Raw genomic sequence first — 15,952 nt, 5'->3', positions numbered from 1 at the left:
ATCAACTAAAGGACTTGTATCTGTGCATCTGAGCAGACCAATGGATACAGACAATAGAGGGGTGGAAGGCATGTGCTGTGGGGCAGGAGCAGGTAAGGAGAGGTCAATGGGGGAAAAGAAGACGTATATAAAACTTTCAACAACAAAGAATTTTTTACAAAGTCTTTGAATTGTGAATGTTTGCATTTTTCAGTATAGGTATTTTAAAAACCCCAGTTATGAAGCACCTTGTTTATAGGACAAGAAATTCTAACCAATCTTATCGAAACAAATTTCATTGTGTAACAGTTGATTTGACTCAATGTGTAGAGAAATGAAAGAGTTGTTCAAGAAGTACAATTTATCTAGTGAAATAGAAATATTTGTTAGTGAATTGATTGAGTTTTGAAGCCTCTAACTTCTCAGGATGATTTTGGTTTTTTATTTAACAGTAATTTATGTCAACGAAGATTACATATATTAGAAACATCTGCAAAGATTCTACATTACAGCCTTAGCTGGTTTGGTTCAGTGGATAGAGCATTGGCCTGCGTGGACTCAAGGGTCCCAGGTTCACTTCTGGTCAAGGGCACATGCCCAGGTTGCAAGCTCGATCCCCAGAAGGGGGCGTACAGGAGGCAGCCGATCAACGATTCTCTTTCATCATTGATGTTTCTCTCTCTCTCTCTCTCTCTCTCTCTCTCTCTCTCTCTCTCTCTCCCTTCTTCTCTGAAATCAATAAAAATATATTTTAAAAAAAGATTCTACATTACATAATGGATTGCTATGCAGACAAAAAAAGTAAGTTTGATAATATGAAAGGCATGGCAAAATGTAAGGTGGAAAAAATTACCTAAAAATTGGGGTTTTCATTATAAGCGTTTGTGTCAGACAATAAAGTGGGCTTTTACTGTAAAGATGTTAAGAATAACTGGCTTGGTGGCTTGATCCCAGTGTTTCCTACATATTTAGTGACAAAGCATCAATGGCAATATACAGAAACAGGAAGCCCTTGTGTGCTCTTACTATTGGTATTTCATCGGGTATGAATATAGCTCAGCTTGAGTGAATGTGCTTGTTGAGATGTTAATAAAAAGCTTAAGAACAGGAAGATTAAGGTTGTTGGCACATGAAATAATAGCGGCTACAGAGAAAAATTGATGACCTTGTGTTGCTATTTATTTTATGCCCTCATCACACTAGCAACTAGATAAGGGGAAGTTTTTCTAGCATGCCTTAAAAATATTATGGTTTGAATCAAAGACCCACTTTTTCCCCTGCTATTATGATAAGGTTTTTTTGGTTTTTATTTTGTCTTGTTCTACTTTTATACAAAGGCGGCATTTGTTAGTTTTCTTTCTTTTATGTTGCAACTTTTTTTGGTTCTTTTAAGCTGTGATAGCGATGGTAACTTATGCTTTTAATTTTGTTTGACATGCACAAAACAAGCCAGCATCTGATCAAAAGCATTACATAAAATCTTTCTTAAGCTATTGAAAGGTGCTTTGATGATTTCTTTCCTCTGGTTTGTAGGATTAGGACTGAACTTGACTAAATTGCTACCATTGCCATCACTCATCTGTGGTAAAACTACTGATATTTGCTTATAAGAAAAAATGTTGACTAAGGATGTCTGCTATTTGTTTTCAAGAGTTGTCCAGTGGGAATGTTGTCTATTTATGTGTTAATATGAAAGTGTTCATTTTGTTTGCTGCTGGGTTTTTTGTATGTATGTGTATTTTTATTTTTATTTTTTTCTCAGTAGTCTTGTATTAGCCCTAGGTGAGCTTTGTCTCCTTAGCCAATCAAAGTTTAATGACTTTCTTTTTTCTTTTTTCTTTAATTAATGTGTCATTGTGCACCTATTAAGTCTTGACCAGGGTTTCAAGAATGTCTGCAGTGGGTTTTGGAAACAGACTTATCATTATTGATTTGGGGCTTCCCAGAGATAAATGCAGTTCACAGTTCATTGTTGAGCTCTAATACAACTGACCATTTAAAATTGAACAATAGTTTACTGTTTGAAACAATGTCAATTGTTATACCTTGACATTCTAATTAAAACATGAATTGTAGTGATAACTCAATGCAAATCCAACAGTTGTATTTGGAGTTAAATTATTTCAACAAATACATTTATATAATGAAAAAATTGGAAAAAAACACAAACATATTTTCCAAGTTAGTAGCATGTTTTCCTTTTATAATTAGAGAGAAAATACCTTATAAAATATTTTTAAATGTCAACAACACAAACAAAAGGCAGGTCTGAAGAGCTAAAAGAAGAATTGAGAATTGTGAATTCGCTGGCATGTGCTTTGACTTCATTGCCTTTGAATTTCTGAGTTTTAAGAGTTCCTTACTATGAATTTGACAGAACCATGCACCTATTATTCCCTGAAGGTAGTTTTGAATTTCAAGAATTTACTAGCCCAGAATATATACCTACTCTCTCTTAGCTGAATCTATAAACTATTCTATTTCAAATGCTATGTCAGTTTCAGGCACATTCTCTTAGTCATGACAATTGTTCTTATTCATAATCTCCCCAATGAATTATTCATTATTGGTAGTTAACCAAAACTTCCCTTTCGTTACTTGCAGGATCTGGCTTAATTTCAATGTTATGTGGAGGCCAGATTTTAGCATAGTTTGTTCAAAGACAACTTTATCTATCCATACCTGGATGATTTTTAACAGAACAGCTGAATTAATTTGCCTCAGACTTTCTATATTATTATATACATTGTGTTAGAGCTAAAATGTATTATTTGTTCATACCTATATTCAAAGTTGAATTTATTCAAGATACTTTATAACTATGAAAAGAAAAAAGAGAGGTTCATAGAGAGCAGAAGAATTCTAGTAAAGAATTTATGAGCAAAATGTTGCAAACTCATAAATGCAGTGTTTCTCAAAGTGTGTTCTGAAGAATATTAGTTCTGAAAGATGTTAATAGTGCCATGCAAAGAAAATAAAAGTTGCATTTGTTTTTAAAATTTCTTTTAATTGATTTCAGAGAGAGGGAGACAGAGATAGAAACATCAATGATGAAAGAGAATCATTGATCGGCTGCAACCTGCACACCCACCTGACAGGGAATCAAACCATGACCTCCTAGCTCATGGGTTGATGCTCAACCACTGAGCTACAAAAGTAGTCTGCAAAGAAAATAAAAGTTGCATTTGTTTTTAAAATTTTTTTAATTGATTTCAGAGAGGGAGACAGAGATAGAAACATCAATGATGAAAGAGAATCATTGATCAGCTGCAACCTGCACACCCACTTGACAGGGAATCAAACCATGACCTCCTAGTTCATGGGTTGACGCTCAACCACTGAGCTACCAAAGTAGTCAAAAGTTGCATTTTTAAGTATATTTGTGGAATCCTGGGTTTATGTGAAACAGGCTTATTATTTCAGGACTTCTCAAAATCTTTACTATTGTGAACGAGTCCTCTCTAAACAGTAGCATACCTTATGCATGGTTTCTCAAACATATTTGACCACACTTTAGAAGATGCTAATGTATCATATGGAAAATATAACACAGGAGAAGGAAGATTCAAAACTATAGCAAATCCCTGTAGCCAAATTAGATTCTATTATTATCCCACAGTATTTGTTTCTATGTTAGAGCATTACTTATGAAATTATTGCCTTTTTAAAAAAACACAGTGTCTATTTCTTTCCTTAGACGATGATCTTCTAACACAGTGCTTCTGAAAATTTAATGTGCATTTGAATCACCTGGAGATCTTGGTACAATGCTGATTTTGGTTTAGAAGAGATGTGTGGAGCCTGTAAGTCTGTATTTCTAGCAATTCCTGCAAAATGCCTGTGTTGCTGGTTCATGTTGCTACTTTGAGTAGCAAGATCTAAGTGCTTGGGACCACAGGTGTTTTTAGGTTGTATAGCTCTGTACTGCCAATTCTATGTTTTTCATATCATTGTTTTCAATAAATGTTTGTTGGATTGGAATTACAACTGAGGTGAGTTAAATTTATATGTATCTTAAATATTTACCACTTTTTAATATAGTTTAAATATCTCCAGATACAATAGACATGCATACCATGTTTACAACTAAAATATAAGCATTGGAAAAAGGACAGAAAAGTAACACGCATTCCCCCACATGCTCCCCCCCCACACACACACACAAATACACAGGCAGGCATATGCGCACACTCCCACACACAAACATTTTGGAAAACATTTAGAAATTAAACAAAAGCAGCTCTAGAATGTTTTTCCTAGATGACTCTTTTAACCCTAAAATCTATTTTTTTCATAAAGATAACTACTAAGAAATGTCATGCTAATTATATATATTACAAGTGACATTCCAAAGATGACTTTGTGTTAATCAGTTACTGATGAGGTAATTTAAGCTTCTCATGTATATGTAAGTATGAAAATCATGACTGTCTCCCTTGCTTCTTTCTCACATTTACGTATTCACACAAATGTTTGTCTTCCATCATTATTCTCATTCTTTCTGTTAATTTCCTCCAAAATGTTTGGTCCTAGACGTATCAAAATATGTAACTCATCTATATCAGTCCAAGAACTACAAATTCCAATTACTAATAAAGATTATTTTCATCTTCCAAAAGAAGGCAACATAAAGTAGCTCTAAAAGGGTCAGCATTATGATCTTTCATTCCCCAATTAACACCCATTGATAGCTCAGAAAACACGTGTCTTGTTAGAGTTAAAACAAAACTCAATTCTACTCTATGAAAAATGCAAATATTGAACAGATCATGAATATACTGATGACAAAGCCTGTCCCTATGGAAGCTCACACATGGAAGAAATGTACAGAAACACTAAAACTGCCTAAATAAATGATAACTAAAAAAGATTTGGTTGATTAAGTATATAATGAGAATTAAGTTGCACTGACAAATTAGAATAACAATCTCTCCAGACTCAGAAGACCTTAATATCGCCTCACATTGTATGTAGCTTAATTAGCATGTTTATTTTCAGGATTAGGAATCCATCTGCTCAGGTAATTATTACTGTGTTAATTCTTCTTTTTATTTTTGTGTCCTGATCACAAAAATAATCTGTGTTTTCTTTTTTACTAATTAAAGTGATGATCATTATCTATTTGATGACACCACTTACAAATACAGTTAGGTTGCATATTTTAGCTTAAAAATAGTGTGTATCAGACATATCAAATAAATACTCACTTTAGTTTTTTACTGCCTGAAAGTATATATAAAATTCTCAAAGGCCAAGCATCAAGTCCATTTAATTTTCTTTTCTAGTGTCTCACATAGAATCATAAGTTGGTAGAATCCTATCTGCTATTTTGATGCATATTTTGCATATTTTTAAAAAGATAATACTTTTATGTCCACATAACCTTTTCCTAAGTACGCTTTAAAGTTATTATACCTTGTTATATTGTAATGTAAATCAATTTATATTTCCCTTTAATGTTTACTTTAAATATTTTCCAAATGAATGAACAGTATCTTTATTTTTGCTGATAGTGATCCCAATCTATATATATAAAAGCCTAAGCAACCATCTGACCATCCGACTGGTAGCTATGTCACACACTGACCACCAGGAGGCAGATACTCAATGGAGGGGCTGCCGAGCTAGGGTGACTTGGCAGCTGTGGTTCTCAAGTGATACACCTGGAACCAGAGAGGAGGGAGCCCGACTCCAGGGTGCATTACCCGAGAACCACCCTCTTGCAATCCAGGACCCCTCAGAAGATGTCGGAGAGCTGGTTTCGGCCCAATCCCCACAGGCCAAGTCGAGGGACCACACCAATGCACGAATCCATACGCCGGGCGTCTGGTATATATATATATGTGTGTGTGTGTGTGTGTATATATATATATATATGGACTATTGTTATATCTACAGTCTAAATATTAGACTCCTATCTAAAATTTGATGGGTTTTATTCAATTGATTTACCTTAGCAGTTGAATTGATAAGTTGAAAAGCTGTCTGGTACCACTCTAGAGCTATAGAGATTATCATATAGAAGTGACAACATATATACTGTGAGATAGAAAGTTTTATGACAAACATCCTAAGGAAAAACAAAGTCACTTTCTAAGGTTGTTGTTCCAGACTTTAAAAACTTGAATTGCTAGGTAAATAAATCTATAACAAAAGCATCCAGAGATATAGCTGTGGTAAAAATATCAGAAAAGAGAGGAAATACATTTTGGCTCATATGGAGAAATGTAATTCATCAAAAGAAAATTTTTACTACAGAAAAAGGCTTAATAAAAAATGTAAAAGTTTGTGAATATTTCACATTTTAAAAATATATATTTGTATTGATTTCAGAAAGGAAAGGGAGAGGGAGAGAGAAATAGAAATATCAATGATGAGAGAGAATCACTGTTTGGCTGCCTCCTGCATGCCCCACACAGGGGATCGAACCCACAACCCAGGCATGTGCCCTAACTGGGAATTGAACCATGACCTACTGGTTCATAGGTCAAAACTCAACCACTGAGCCATGCCGGCTGGGCATATTTCACATTTTTAATATAGGAAAACAAAGTTTCACTTTTTCCAAGTGTTATGCATTATTTACCTTAGCTGTTTCTTTTAGAGTTTTCTTCATTCTAGTCCCAACTCAGGAGAGATGGAGCAGCCAGGTCAGTTTAACTGCTTTGTGTATGAAATGATTTTTTTTGGTTTGTTTTCTAAAGCTATGCTCTCATATAGTACAATACAGGGCATGTGTGCACATAATTGAACCCTATTTGGGGCTACATGAATGGCGTATTAGTTTCCTACTTCTGCTGTAACAAATTATCATAAATTTGGAGGCTTATAACAACACAAATTCATTATGTTGGCTCTGGAGGTCTGAAGTCTGAGACAAATCTCACTGGGCTAAAATCAAGGATGAGGCCCTGATGGGGGGTAGTTCGGTTGGTTAAAGCATGACCTCACTATACCAACATTGTGAGTTCAATCCCCAGTCAGAACACATACAAGAATCAACCAATGAATGCATAAATAAGTGGAACAACAAATCAATGTTTTTTTTCTCTCTCTCCCTCTCTAAAATCAATAAATAAAAATATAAAATCATGTGGGCATCTTTGGGGACCATTGTTCAGCCTCCCAAAGAGGGGCTTCCTCTAAACCAGCGGTTCTCAACCTGTGGGTCGAGACCCCTTTGGGAGTCGAACGACCCTTTCACAGGGGTCACCTAAGACCATCGGAAAACACAATTACATATTGTTTTTGTGATTAATCACTATGCTTTAATTATGTTCAATTTGTAACAATGAAAATACATCCTGCATATCAGATATTTACATTACAATTCATAACAATAGCAAAATGACAGTTATGAAGTAGCAACAAAAATAATTTTATGGTTGGGGAGTCACCACAACATAAAGGGTCACGGCATTAGGAAGTTTGAGAATCACTGCTCTACACATACGTGAACATGTGCATTTTCTTGACTGCACATTGTCAGAAAGATGAAAATCCACATTTTTCAAAAATTATCCAGAAGTGTCATGGACTGTACTAAAACATAAATGACAGACCTGGTTAATTTAATAAAAATATCTATTTTTATTTATTTATATACATGTTTTCAGGACCATATCCAAATGCACAAAATACCACTAAAGTAGATTAGTATAAACTTTCAGAAAGGGTAATTTGGCAAAATATATCAAAGTTGAAAACACATATACTTTAATTCAGAAATTCTACTGCCAGGACTTTTCCTTACAGATGTAATTGGAAAGACAAAAACTACAAAAGGTGATCAATTATATGACTTATAGCATTTATTTAAGAGAACATGACGTAGTTATTATAAAAAAATGAGGGTGATGTATAGGTGTGTATAGAGAAAGACATTCAAGACAAATTCTTTTGTGACACAAGTTCAAGACAGGCTACAAAGTCTAATATCTATTTGTAGTTTCAGAATATATATGTGCTGGTTCCCAAACTAATTTTTGAACAGGACACATGATAAACTATTAATAGAGAGGGATGGCAAAGGCTAGAAAAGAAGACTTTATTTTATGCTTTTCTACCATCTACATTTTCCATTGTGGGTATGTATAACTTTGTTGTATAAAAGAAGGTCAGAGGCAGTTAAGAGTAATAAATAATAATTATAGTCACAGCGGAATCAATAATAATGTCTATATGTCTAACACAATTCTAAGCACTTTACACAGATAATTTTGTTTAATTCTCACATCTCGATGAGATAGGAACATTATTATACCCTCTTGGCAGATGAGAAATTCAGGCTCATGAAGGTTAAGCCAGCTGTTCAATGTCACACAGCTGGTAAAGGAGGAGTTCAGATTAAATTTAGATCTATTTTACCTCAGTGCTCCCAACTACTATTTTCCTTTTCTTGCTTCTATTTTTCATGCTAAAATAAAAAACCCTAATAAAGATGATCACATATGTTTTAATACCAGTAAAAACGTTCTCAAATGTCAAAACTAAAAGTATTCTTTTTCTTAACATGTTGTAAATCCAAACAGAAATTACTACATCATAAAGGCCCCAAATTTTTGAAGCTTAATAGGTTCAAAATATGAAAAAAAAATTTAAAAAATTTAATGAGGAGAAGCATTACTCAAAATGACAGTGTGTATAAACACTTATAAGGAGGACAATAAAATGAAATACAGGAAGAAATACAGGAGGGGAAATGTAAACAGGGAGAATGGAGTAGGAACAAGGAGAAAATTTATGAGATTGTGCGAACACTGGTGATTTACAGCTTTAAGAAAATGCTTTATAAAAGTAGTCCAGGCTATCATTTCTGACAGCCGTAATTTTTTTCCATTGTATGCACTAAATAAATAATCTATTTCTATTACAGATAGGATGAAGTTGGGGTGTTTTTCAATGAGAAGATGATACCACTAAGTCATATCTAAAATGTTTTATTGCAATTGCTTCCATGTACCAGCACTACTCATTTTTTTAGGGAAAATAATAACAAATATAAATAAGCAACTTATTGCCGCTCCAGATTTGATTGAAACTAGAAATAATTTGCCCAAACCTTTTTTTGGGTGAAAATTACTCATCCTATCTACTCTATTCAATGTTTCATGAAGGTTCTGACATGAAACAGTGATTTAGGGATCGTCTTACACACATCCTTTTTTTTTCTGATTTATTTTACCCTGGCTGAATCTCTTAGGTTAAATGCCTTGCATTGTTGCTTTTCAAATGATCCCTGTGTGGTAGTAAGATTGGTTATCAGGTAGTTCTCCAGGATCCTTTGGTTAAATTAATGAATCCACATGTGGTCGGGTTAATTGGTTGATTTAACAACTAGTCCATTGATAACTACTAAACATATAAACATTATAATCAAGCTATCAAACAGTTAAATATGCTCATCCCCTACCTTGATGACAATAAATATTTTTAAAACAATATTTTAAAAAATATGTTAAACATGATTATATCAAATATAACAGAAAGAGAAGATTTTAAGAAAATATAATTTTATTATTATTTCACAAGTTTGAATGCTTTGGTGATTGCTAGTGATGTTTGAGTGAGTAATAAAGTAAAGAGTCCATAATTCATGAATTATTATATAATTATTCTATACAATTTATTTATTTTGTTTTCATCTCAGGAAAGAAAATACTAATCATGTTGTTAAAAATAAAGATTTTTCTCATAATTTTTATTCTATTTACAGTAATGCCAAATCAAGTCACTGTAGTTTTTAGACCATTTTTAATAAGTTTACATTTGGAGAACATGACCAGGTAAAGAATAGCAAATGAAATTGTTAATACAATTTGCAACATGTATATGTGGGAATTAAAAATTTTACAAAATTTAAACGTTAAAGAGGAATTTATGAAATATTTCATTTTCATCTTATAAATTTCTATAACTTATAAAGTGATTTTCACCATCTCTTACAGTAATTTCTTAAATCTCCATTTATAAAAATTTCTTGGTTTTTATTTGATTTGTTCAAGTTGTGGATATAATAAAAATAACATTAGTTCATTTTCATTGTTTTGATCAGTAAATAAATCTGCATTTAATAAAGAATTTATACATCTCACACCTGTCAGAATGGCTATCATCAACAAATCAACAAATGACAAATGCTGGAGAGGATGTGGAGAAAAAGGAACTCTCCTGCACTGCTGGTGGGAATGCAGACTGGTGCAGCCACTATGGAAGACAGTATGGAGTTTCCTCAAAAAACTGGAAATGGAACTCCCATTTGACCCTGTGATCCCACTTCTAGGAATATATCCCAAGAAACCAAAAACACCAATCAGAAAGGATATATGCACCCATATGTTCATAGCAGCACAATTCACCATAGCTAAGATCTGGAAACAGCCTAAGTGCCCATCAGTAGATGAATGGATTAGAAAACTGTGGTACATCTACACGATGGAATACTATGCTGCTGTAAAAAAGAAGGAACTCTTACAATTTGCAACGGCATGGATGGAGCTGGAGAGCATTATGCTAAGTGAAACAAGCCAGTCAATGAAGGAAAAATACCACATGATCTCACTCATTCATGGATAATAAAGACCATTACAAACTTTTGAACAATAATAGATACAGAGGCAGAGCTGCCTCAAACTGATTGTCAAACTGCAGTGGGAAGGCCAGAGGGTGGGTAAAAGATCAACCGAAGGACTTGTATGCATGCATATAAGCATAACCAATGGACACAAGACACTGGCGGGTAGGAGAGGCCAGGGGGTTGTTAAGGGAAAAAAAAAAAGGAGACATATGTGATACTCTTTGTAATACTTTAAGCAATAAAACAAATTTTTAAAAAAGAATTTACAATGTCCTGTTTGCAAATTTTATGTGGGTCACATTCAATATAAATCCCACTTTTATTGTTTCCAGTTCTTAAAATCTTAAGCAAGCTGCCTCTGAACATTTTCTATTTCTTTATGCTTCTCAGGTGTTCGCCTTGAACTCTACTTTTGTATTTTCTCTTTCTAGTATGATCTCAACATGAACGCATTCTCACTAACCTAAAAGATTAAGAAATAAAATGCACCCAACCTGCGTGGCTCAGTGGTTGAGCATTGACCTATGAACCAGGAGATCATGGTTCAATTTCTGGTTACAGCATTCAATCCCCAGTGTGGGGCGTGCAGGAGGCAGCCAATCAATGATTCTCTCTCATCATTGGTGTTTCCCTCTCTCTCCCTTCTTCACTGAAATCAATAAAAAAATATTTTTTAAAAAAGAAATAAAATGTAATTATGTTCAAAGTGAATTCAGTTTGACCATATTTTCATTAAAAATCCAAATTAAAATTGTTTATATGTTTTCAAAAATGTTGTTCTAAAATATTCAAAGATTCATAAAAATACAAAACAAAATATAATGATTAATACCAATTTTAAAGTAAATTATATAAATGAATCTAAAATTATTTACTTTGGGGAGAATTAATACAATTTTATTAAATACTTCCACAAAAACAAAATTATTTGCAATTTTAGCATTTAATATCCATCTAGTCATCTCTTAAAAAATTTAGATTAGGCTTTACTCATGTTATATCTATACTTAAATATATGTAGATATGTTTATATACACAAACAAAGTAAGAGTAATATAAACTGTTTAATACTGCAAAATGTTCCCGAGGTACCATGCAACAATGAACGTAGACTAGGAAAGCAAGAGCATGGATGCTTAATACCACTTCATTACGTAAGAGGCAAATGCAATAACCTTATCTGAGAGGAAGGATTTAACAAATTGGTTAATTTGCCTTTTCTATTCCTAAGTGCTTACACATTCAGAATCCTCGCTGCACTCAGAAGCAGTGTCAGCGACAACCCACAAACCGTGATGACATTCAGTGGTGGCCAGCATGTGTCGAGAAGATATAGGAAAAGAGATGTAAAGTGTTTCCCCAAGGGTGAAAAGGTTACTCCTCTAAGCACATGCTTAGGATAGGATTACGGGTTCTGACACCTCAGCACGGAGTGCTGCATGGATCATAAGTGACTGAAGTGCCCATGAATTTTGTGATATGCCAGGCCTTAGGAAGGGCAAGCCCCAGGGCAGAAGCCTTTCTTGCCCAAGTCCAAGAAGATGATGATTGGAAATCCTATTCCTATGGCATGACCCAGCCATGACTGTATCCCTGAGATGGTTGGAAATCCTGTTCCTATGGCATGACCCAGAGGTACGCTAATCAGTCACACCGAGTGTTTGGGGCCAGACATGCTGACAAGTGTAGCTCTTCCATAGTGCTAAGAACTTGATTACCTGGGTCTCTGATATACCAGAAACCATGCTTTTTCTGTTTTGATGCAGCAATCTGTCTGCCATTTCCTGCTGAGAGATTTGGGGCAAATTATTAGTTCTCTGAGTCTTGGTTTCTTCAGCTATAAAATGGGTTCAATAAAACTACTTCCTACAGTTGTTATGAAGATGAAATAAGTTGATGAATCATCAAATAAACTGCCATTGCCTGATGGATACCTATTTTCATTATTTCTGATGTAAAATTTATCTCTCCACTCTCCATCCCACTGTTTGAACAATAAGCTCCATCAATTCTCCCTGACATACCCTCAGATAAGAAAATAGATGTGTTTTTCTAAAGAAAGAAATTCTATGTCCAAGAAAGTTACTCTACTTCCCCCAAACTCTGAAGGAAACAGTGACTGCCATCCTGTTTCCCCTGCCTCTCAGCGGTGCCTGGGTGTCTCCCAGTCCAGAAATGTTCTCTCCAGAGAACAAGCCCCCAGACTTCCCCAGGTGGGTGAGTCAGTTGTCCAACTGCCTGGAATGGAGGAGTGGTTTGACTGCTTCTTATACAGTTGTTAGACTAGTCCTCCAGTTTATTGAATAAACGTATGGCGCTTGTGGTTAGCAAAATGCAACAAAGGGCTAGCCTGAACCGTGGGTCGGGGGAGGGGCGGGTAACCATGAGGAGAGTCTGTGAGTAAGTCAAAACAAAATCATGACACCAAAATACAACGGTGTGCCAAAGTTCTGAGTCAGGGGAGATGAAGCTGATTGAGAAACAAGGACAAAGTTGCAAAATGAAAAGCAAGTTTGTTAGATGGGGGAAGAGAATGTAAGAAGATTCAAGATGCAGAATGGATTAAGTATTTGTTTTCTGGGGCAAGGAGGGCCATAATATCAACTTTGTAGGGATGTTGTCATAGTTACAGACCGTGTATGTAGCCTGTTTTACATTTTAGGCTTTCAAATAATTGGTGGTAGTATATCATTTTTAGTTACGATGTTACCCCATGCACACTTTTTGGAAACGGGCATATTTTTATATTACAACCAAGAGGAACACATCTGGAAAATATTTATGAAAGGAGATATATGCTTCTTGAAACAGATACCAGTAATATATTTTAGTAGGAACTCATGGATAGCTGTGTCAGAAATGACTCATTATGCTTCCTTTCCTACCTGTTGTATCTCCACTGCAGATTCAAACAGCTGACAAGGGAGAGTCTGGAAAGCATGGGTCTCAGTGCTCACCTCACAAGGGTAGTTTCGGTGATGATAACAATAACAACAACAACAATAATAACTAGTATTACATACAACCCAATGCTCCATACATGGATTCACACCTAAAAAGGTAACACCAATAAAATGTGCAAAAAAAGTACTATAATGGTCTGTTATTTTTTAAATGGGACTTCTCTTAATTACTGGAAACTTTGAGTCACCTCAAGTCAGTATTGTTATGCTTTGTTTGCAAGTTACATTCTAGGTCATAGTTTTCAAGGGCCTGAAGGGAATGTGCCTCCGGTGCCTTTGTGAAATTCACTCTCCTTCCCTGACTTTACACACGACATTAGACAGAAAGGACGAAAGATACTTAAAACCTTCATCTCTAGAAGTCTCTGCTTAGACGCAGGCAAATTCTCGACATAGGACCGTAGTTCACTCCAGTTTTGGGGTCAATCTGTCTTTCGGAACAGAGTGAGAAAACAGGTTGTTATTTTCTTATGCTATAGTATTCTATTTATCATGACTATCCAATGCTTTATTTACATTTCAGCTACACAATGCCTTTTTAAATAATTATCTCATTTCACTCACATTAGAGAAAATTTTTAAAACATTTTAAAACCTGAAATCTTGGCATATGGAGACAATGCACTAACCAAGTACCCTGCCAGGGCCAAATGTTGTGTTTTCTATATCTAGGAATTACATTCAGTTTTCCTTACACTTTCAATTTCTCTCATCATGATCCTACTTTCTTTTAAATATTTGAACATATAGTATTTATAATAGATGTACAGGGGTGGGCAAAAGTAGGCTTACATTAGTTCATATGGAGGAAGTCATGCAGGTTATGATTATTACAATAGCTTTGTTACCTATATTTTGCATATTCACAACTGTAAACCTACTTTTGTCCACCCTTGTGTAATCTAACATTAATTTTATCACTTAAGAATTTATTTCTGTGCTGGCAGTTCTCCAATGTTTAAAAAAGTTTTCCCCTATAGCTTTCAACTCTTTAGATGTTTATGGTTAAAAGTTCATTTTGACTGTATTACACTTTCATGGAAGAAATAGAATTCCACATATTCACTTTTCATGTCATATTATTGTATTCCTTTGTATTGATGTTAGAGGAGCTTATGTGGGAAAGATTTTTTACTTTTGTAAGTTATCAAGCCTTTAGTATCTTTGTAGATACTGCATCTTTTTGGGGGGGCAGGGTGGGGGTGTCAATATAGGAAAGGAAACCTGTTAGATAACTAAGCCTATGATTTCTAAAGAGAAAGACTCCTGTCTAGATTATTTTTTTAGTCACACATAATCATAATACTTGGCACATAATTGGCTCAAACACTCTTGGTCAATGAACAACAACAAAAAAGAAAGAAGTGAAAGAATGAACATAGAAGAAAGCTATATAATTAGAAGTACCATTCTTTTGTCAAATGATATAAATATACTTTTAATATCTTGTTACATATTGCCTTTTTACTCTTTAGAAAATGACACCCATTTATATTACCATCAACCACAAAAGCATTTACTCATTTCCTTGCAGCCCTGACAACATTGAGCTAAATCATTTTTATGTCTCTAAGAAGTGAACAGCAAACATTCAGAACCATTAATTTGTACACTAGACCTTTACATTTCTTTGCCAATTTTCTTGCTAGAATTAGGATCTCCTAATAAAAAATTTTACCTGAGAGGAATTCAAGTTTTTCACACAATTATCCCATCCTAACCATTTGCTGTATCCACTTTTTTTAAAAGGTATTTGTTGTAAAAATTCTAGATCACTGCATTGTTTATTAACCTAATATTAGCTGTTAGTCTTTTCATATGAGTCATTTATTGGTCATGAAGCTGTTAAAATACCTTCAAAATTAATATCAAAGCATCTTGAAGAGTTTGTAAAGATGTGGGCAAATTAATGTATTTTAAAATCATCTAAAAAAGTTTTCCTGAAAATAGGGCAGTGATGAATAAAATGCAGCAAACATCATTTTAACATATACAACTATACTCACAAAAAAGTGAGAGAAATCTCCAGAGAACAAAAATATGAAGGTAACTGAACACAAAATGAGTGTGAGTTGATACTTCAGCTTTCTTAGAGGGATATTCGACTCTCAATAAAATAGAGGCTTAGAGGCTAACGGAGCATAAATCCATGCTGAAATAGCATTTAGGGAACTAGGCCTACAGAAAGATAAGGAGATAGAAATTATATACACTTATGGGCAAGGGTAGACTAAACATTATCTGTCCTGAATACATGTAGGTGCCAAGGAAAACTTTTGGTCTCAGCCAAGGCTCTAGTTGAAAAAATATTAATTTCTTGTAAATTTATAATCACAAACATGATCACACAACTTTAAGGTTTGAAATACCATCTGTGGGAACTACATACCAATAAATTAACATAAATGTTGGTTCTAGACTAGTTATAATCCTG

At 34.4% G+C, this 15,952-nt stretch overlaps 1 protein-coding gene across 5 annotated transcripts in view; it reads left to right on the top strand.

The window, feature by feature from the left end:
• Positions 1 to 13,479, top strand: part of TMEM244 (transmembrane protein 244) — a 30,189-nt gene extending 16,710 nt beyond the window's left edge. For 4 of the 5 annotated variants that reach the window (XR_001360689.1, XR_001360690.1, XM_014533794.1 and 1 more), the window contains one exon: positions 3,677 to 4,019. Coding sequence is in view for 3 of the 5 variants with exons in the window: in XM_014533796.1 (XP_014389282.1) it covers positions 3,677 to 3,705 (29 nt within the window). In the remaining 2 variants the exon portion in view is untranslated. Of the gene's footprint in view, positions 1 to 3,676; positions 4,020 to 13,460 lie in introns of those variants that run through there. The other variant, XM_014533795.1, reaches the window with a different exon arrangement.
• Positions 13,480 to 15,952: the final 2,473 nt, after the last annotated feature.

The sequence above is a fragment of the Myotis brandtii genome, unplaced genomic scaffold (genome assembly GCF_000412655.1).
Source record: "Myotis brandtii unplaced genomic scaffold, ASM41265v1 scaffold123, whole genome shotgun sequence".
NCBI classification, from domain to species: Eukaryota; Metazoa; Chordata; class Mammalia; order Chiroptera; family Vespertilionidae; genus Myotis; species Myotis brandtii.
This window is presented reverse-complemented; position numbering and strand designations above follow the sequence as displayed.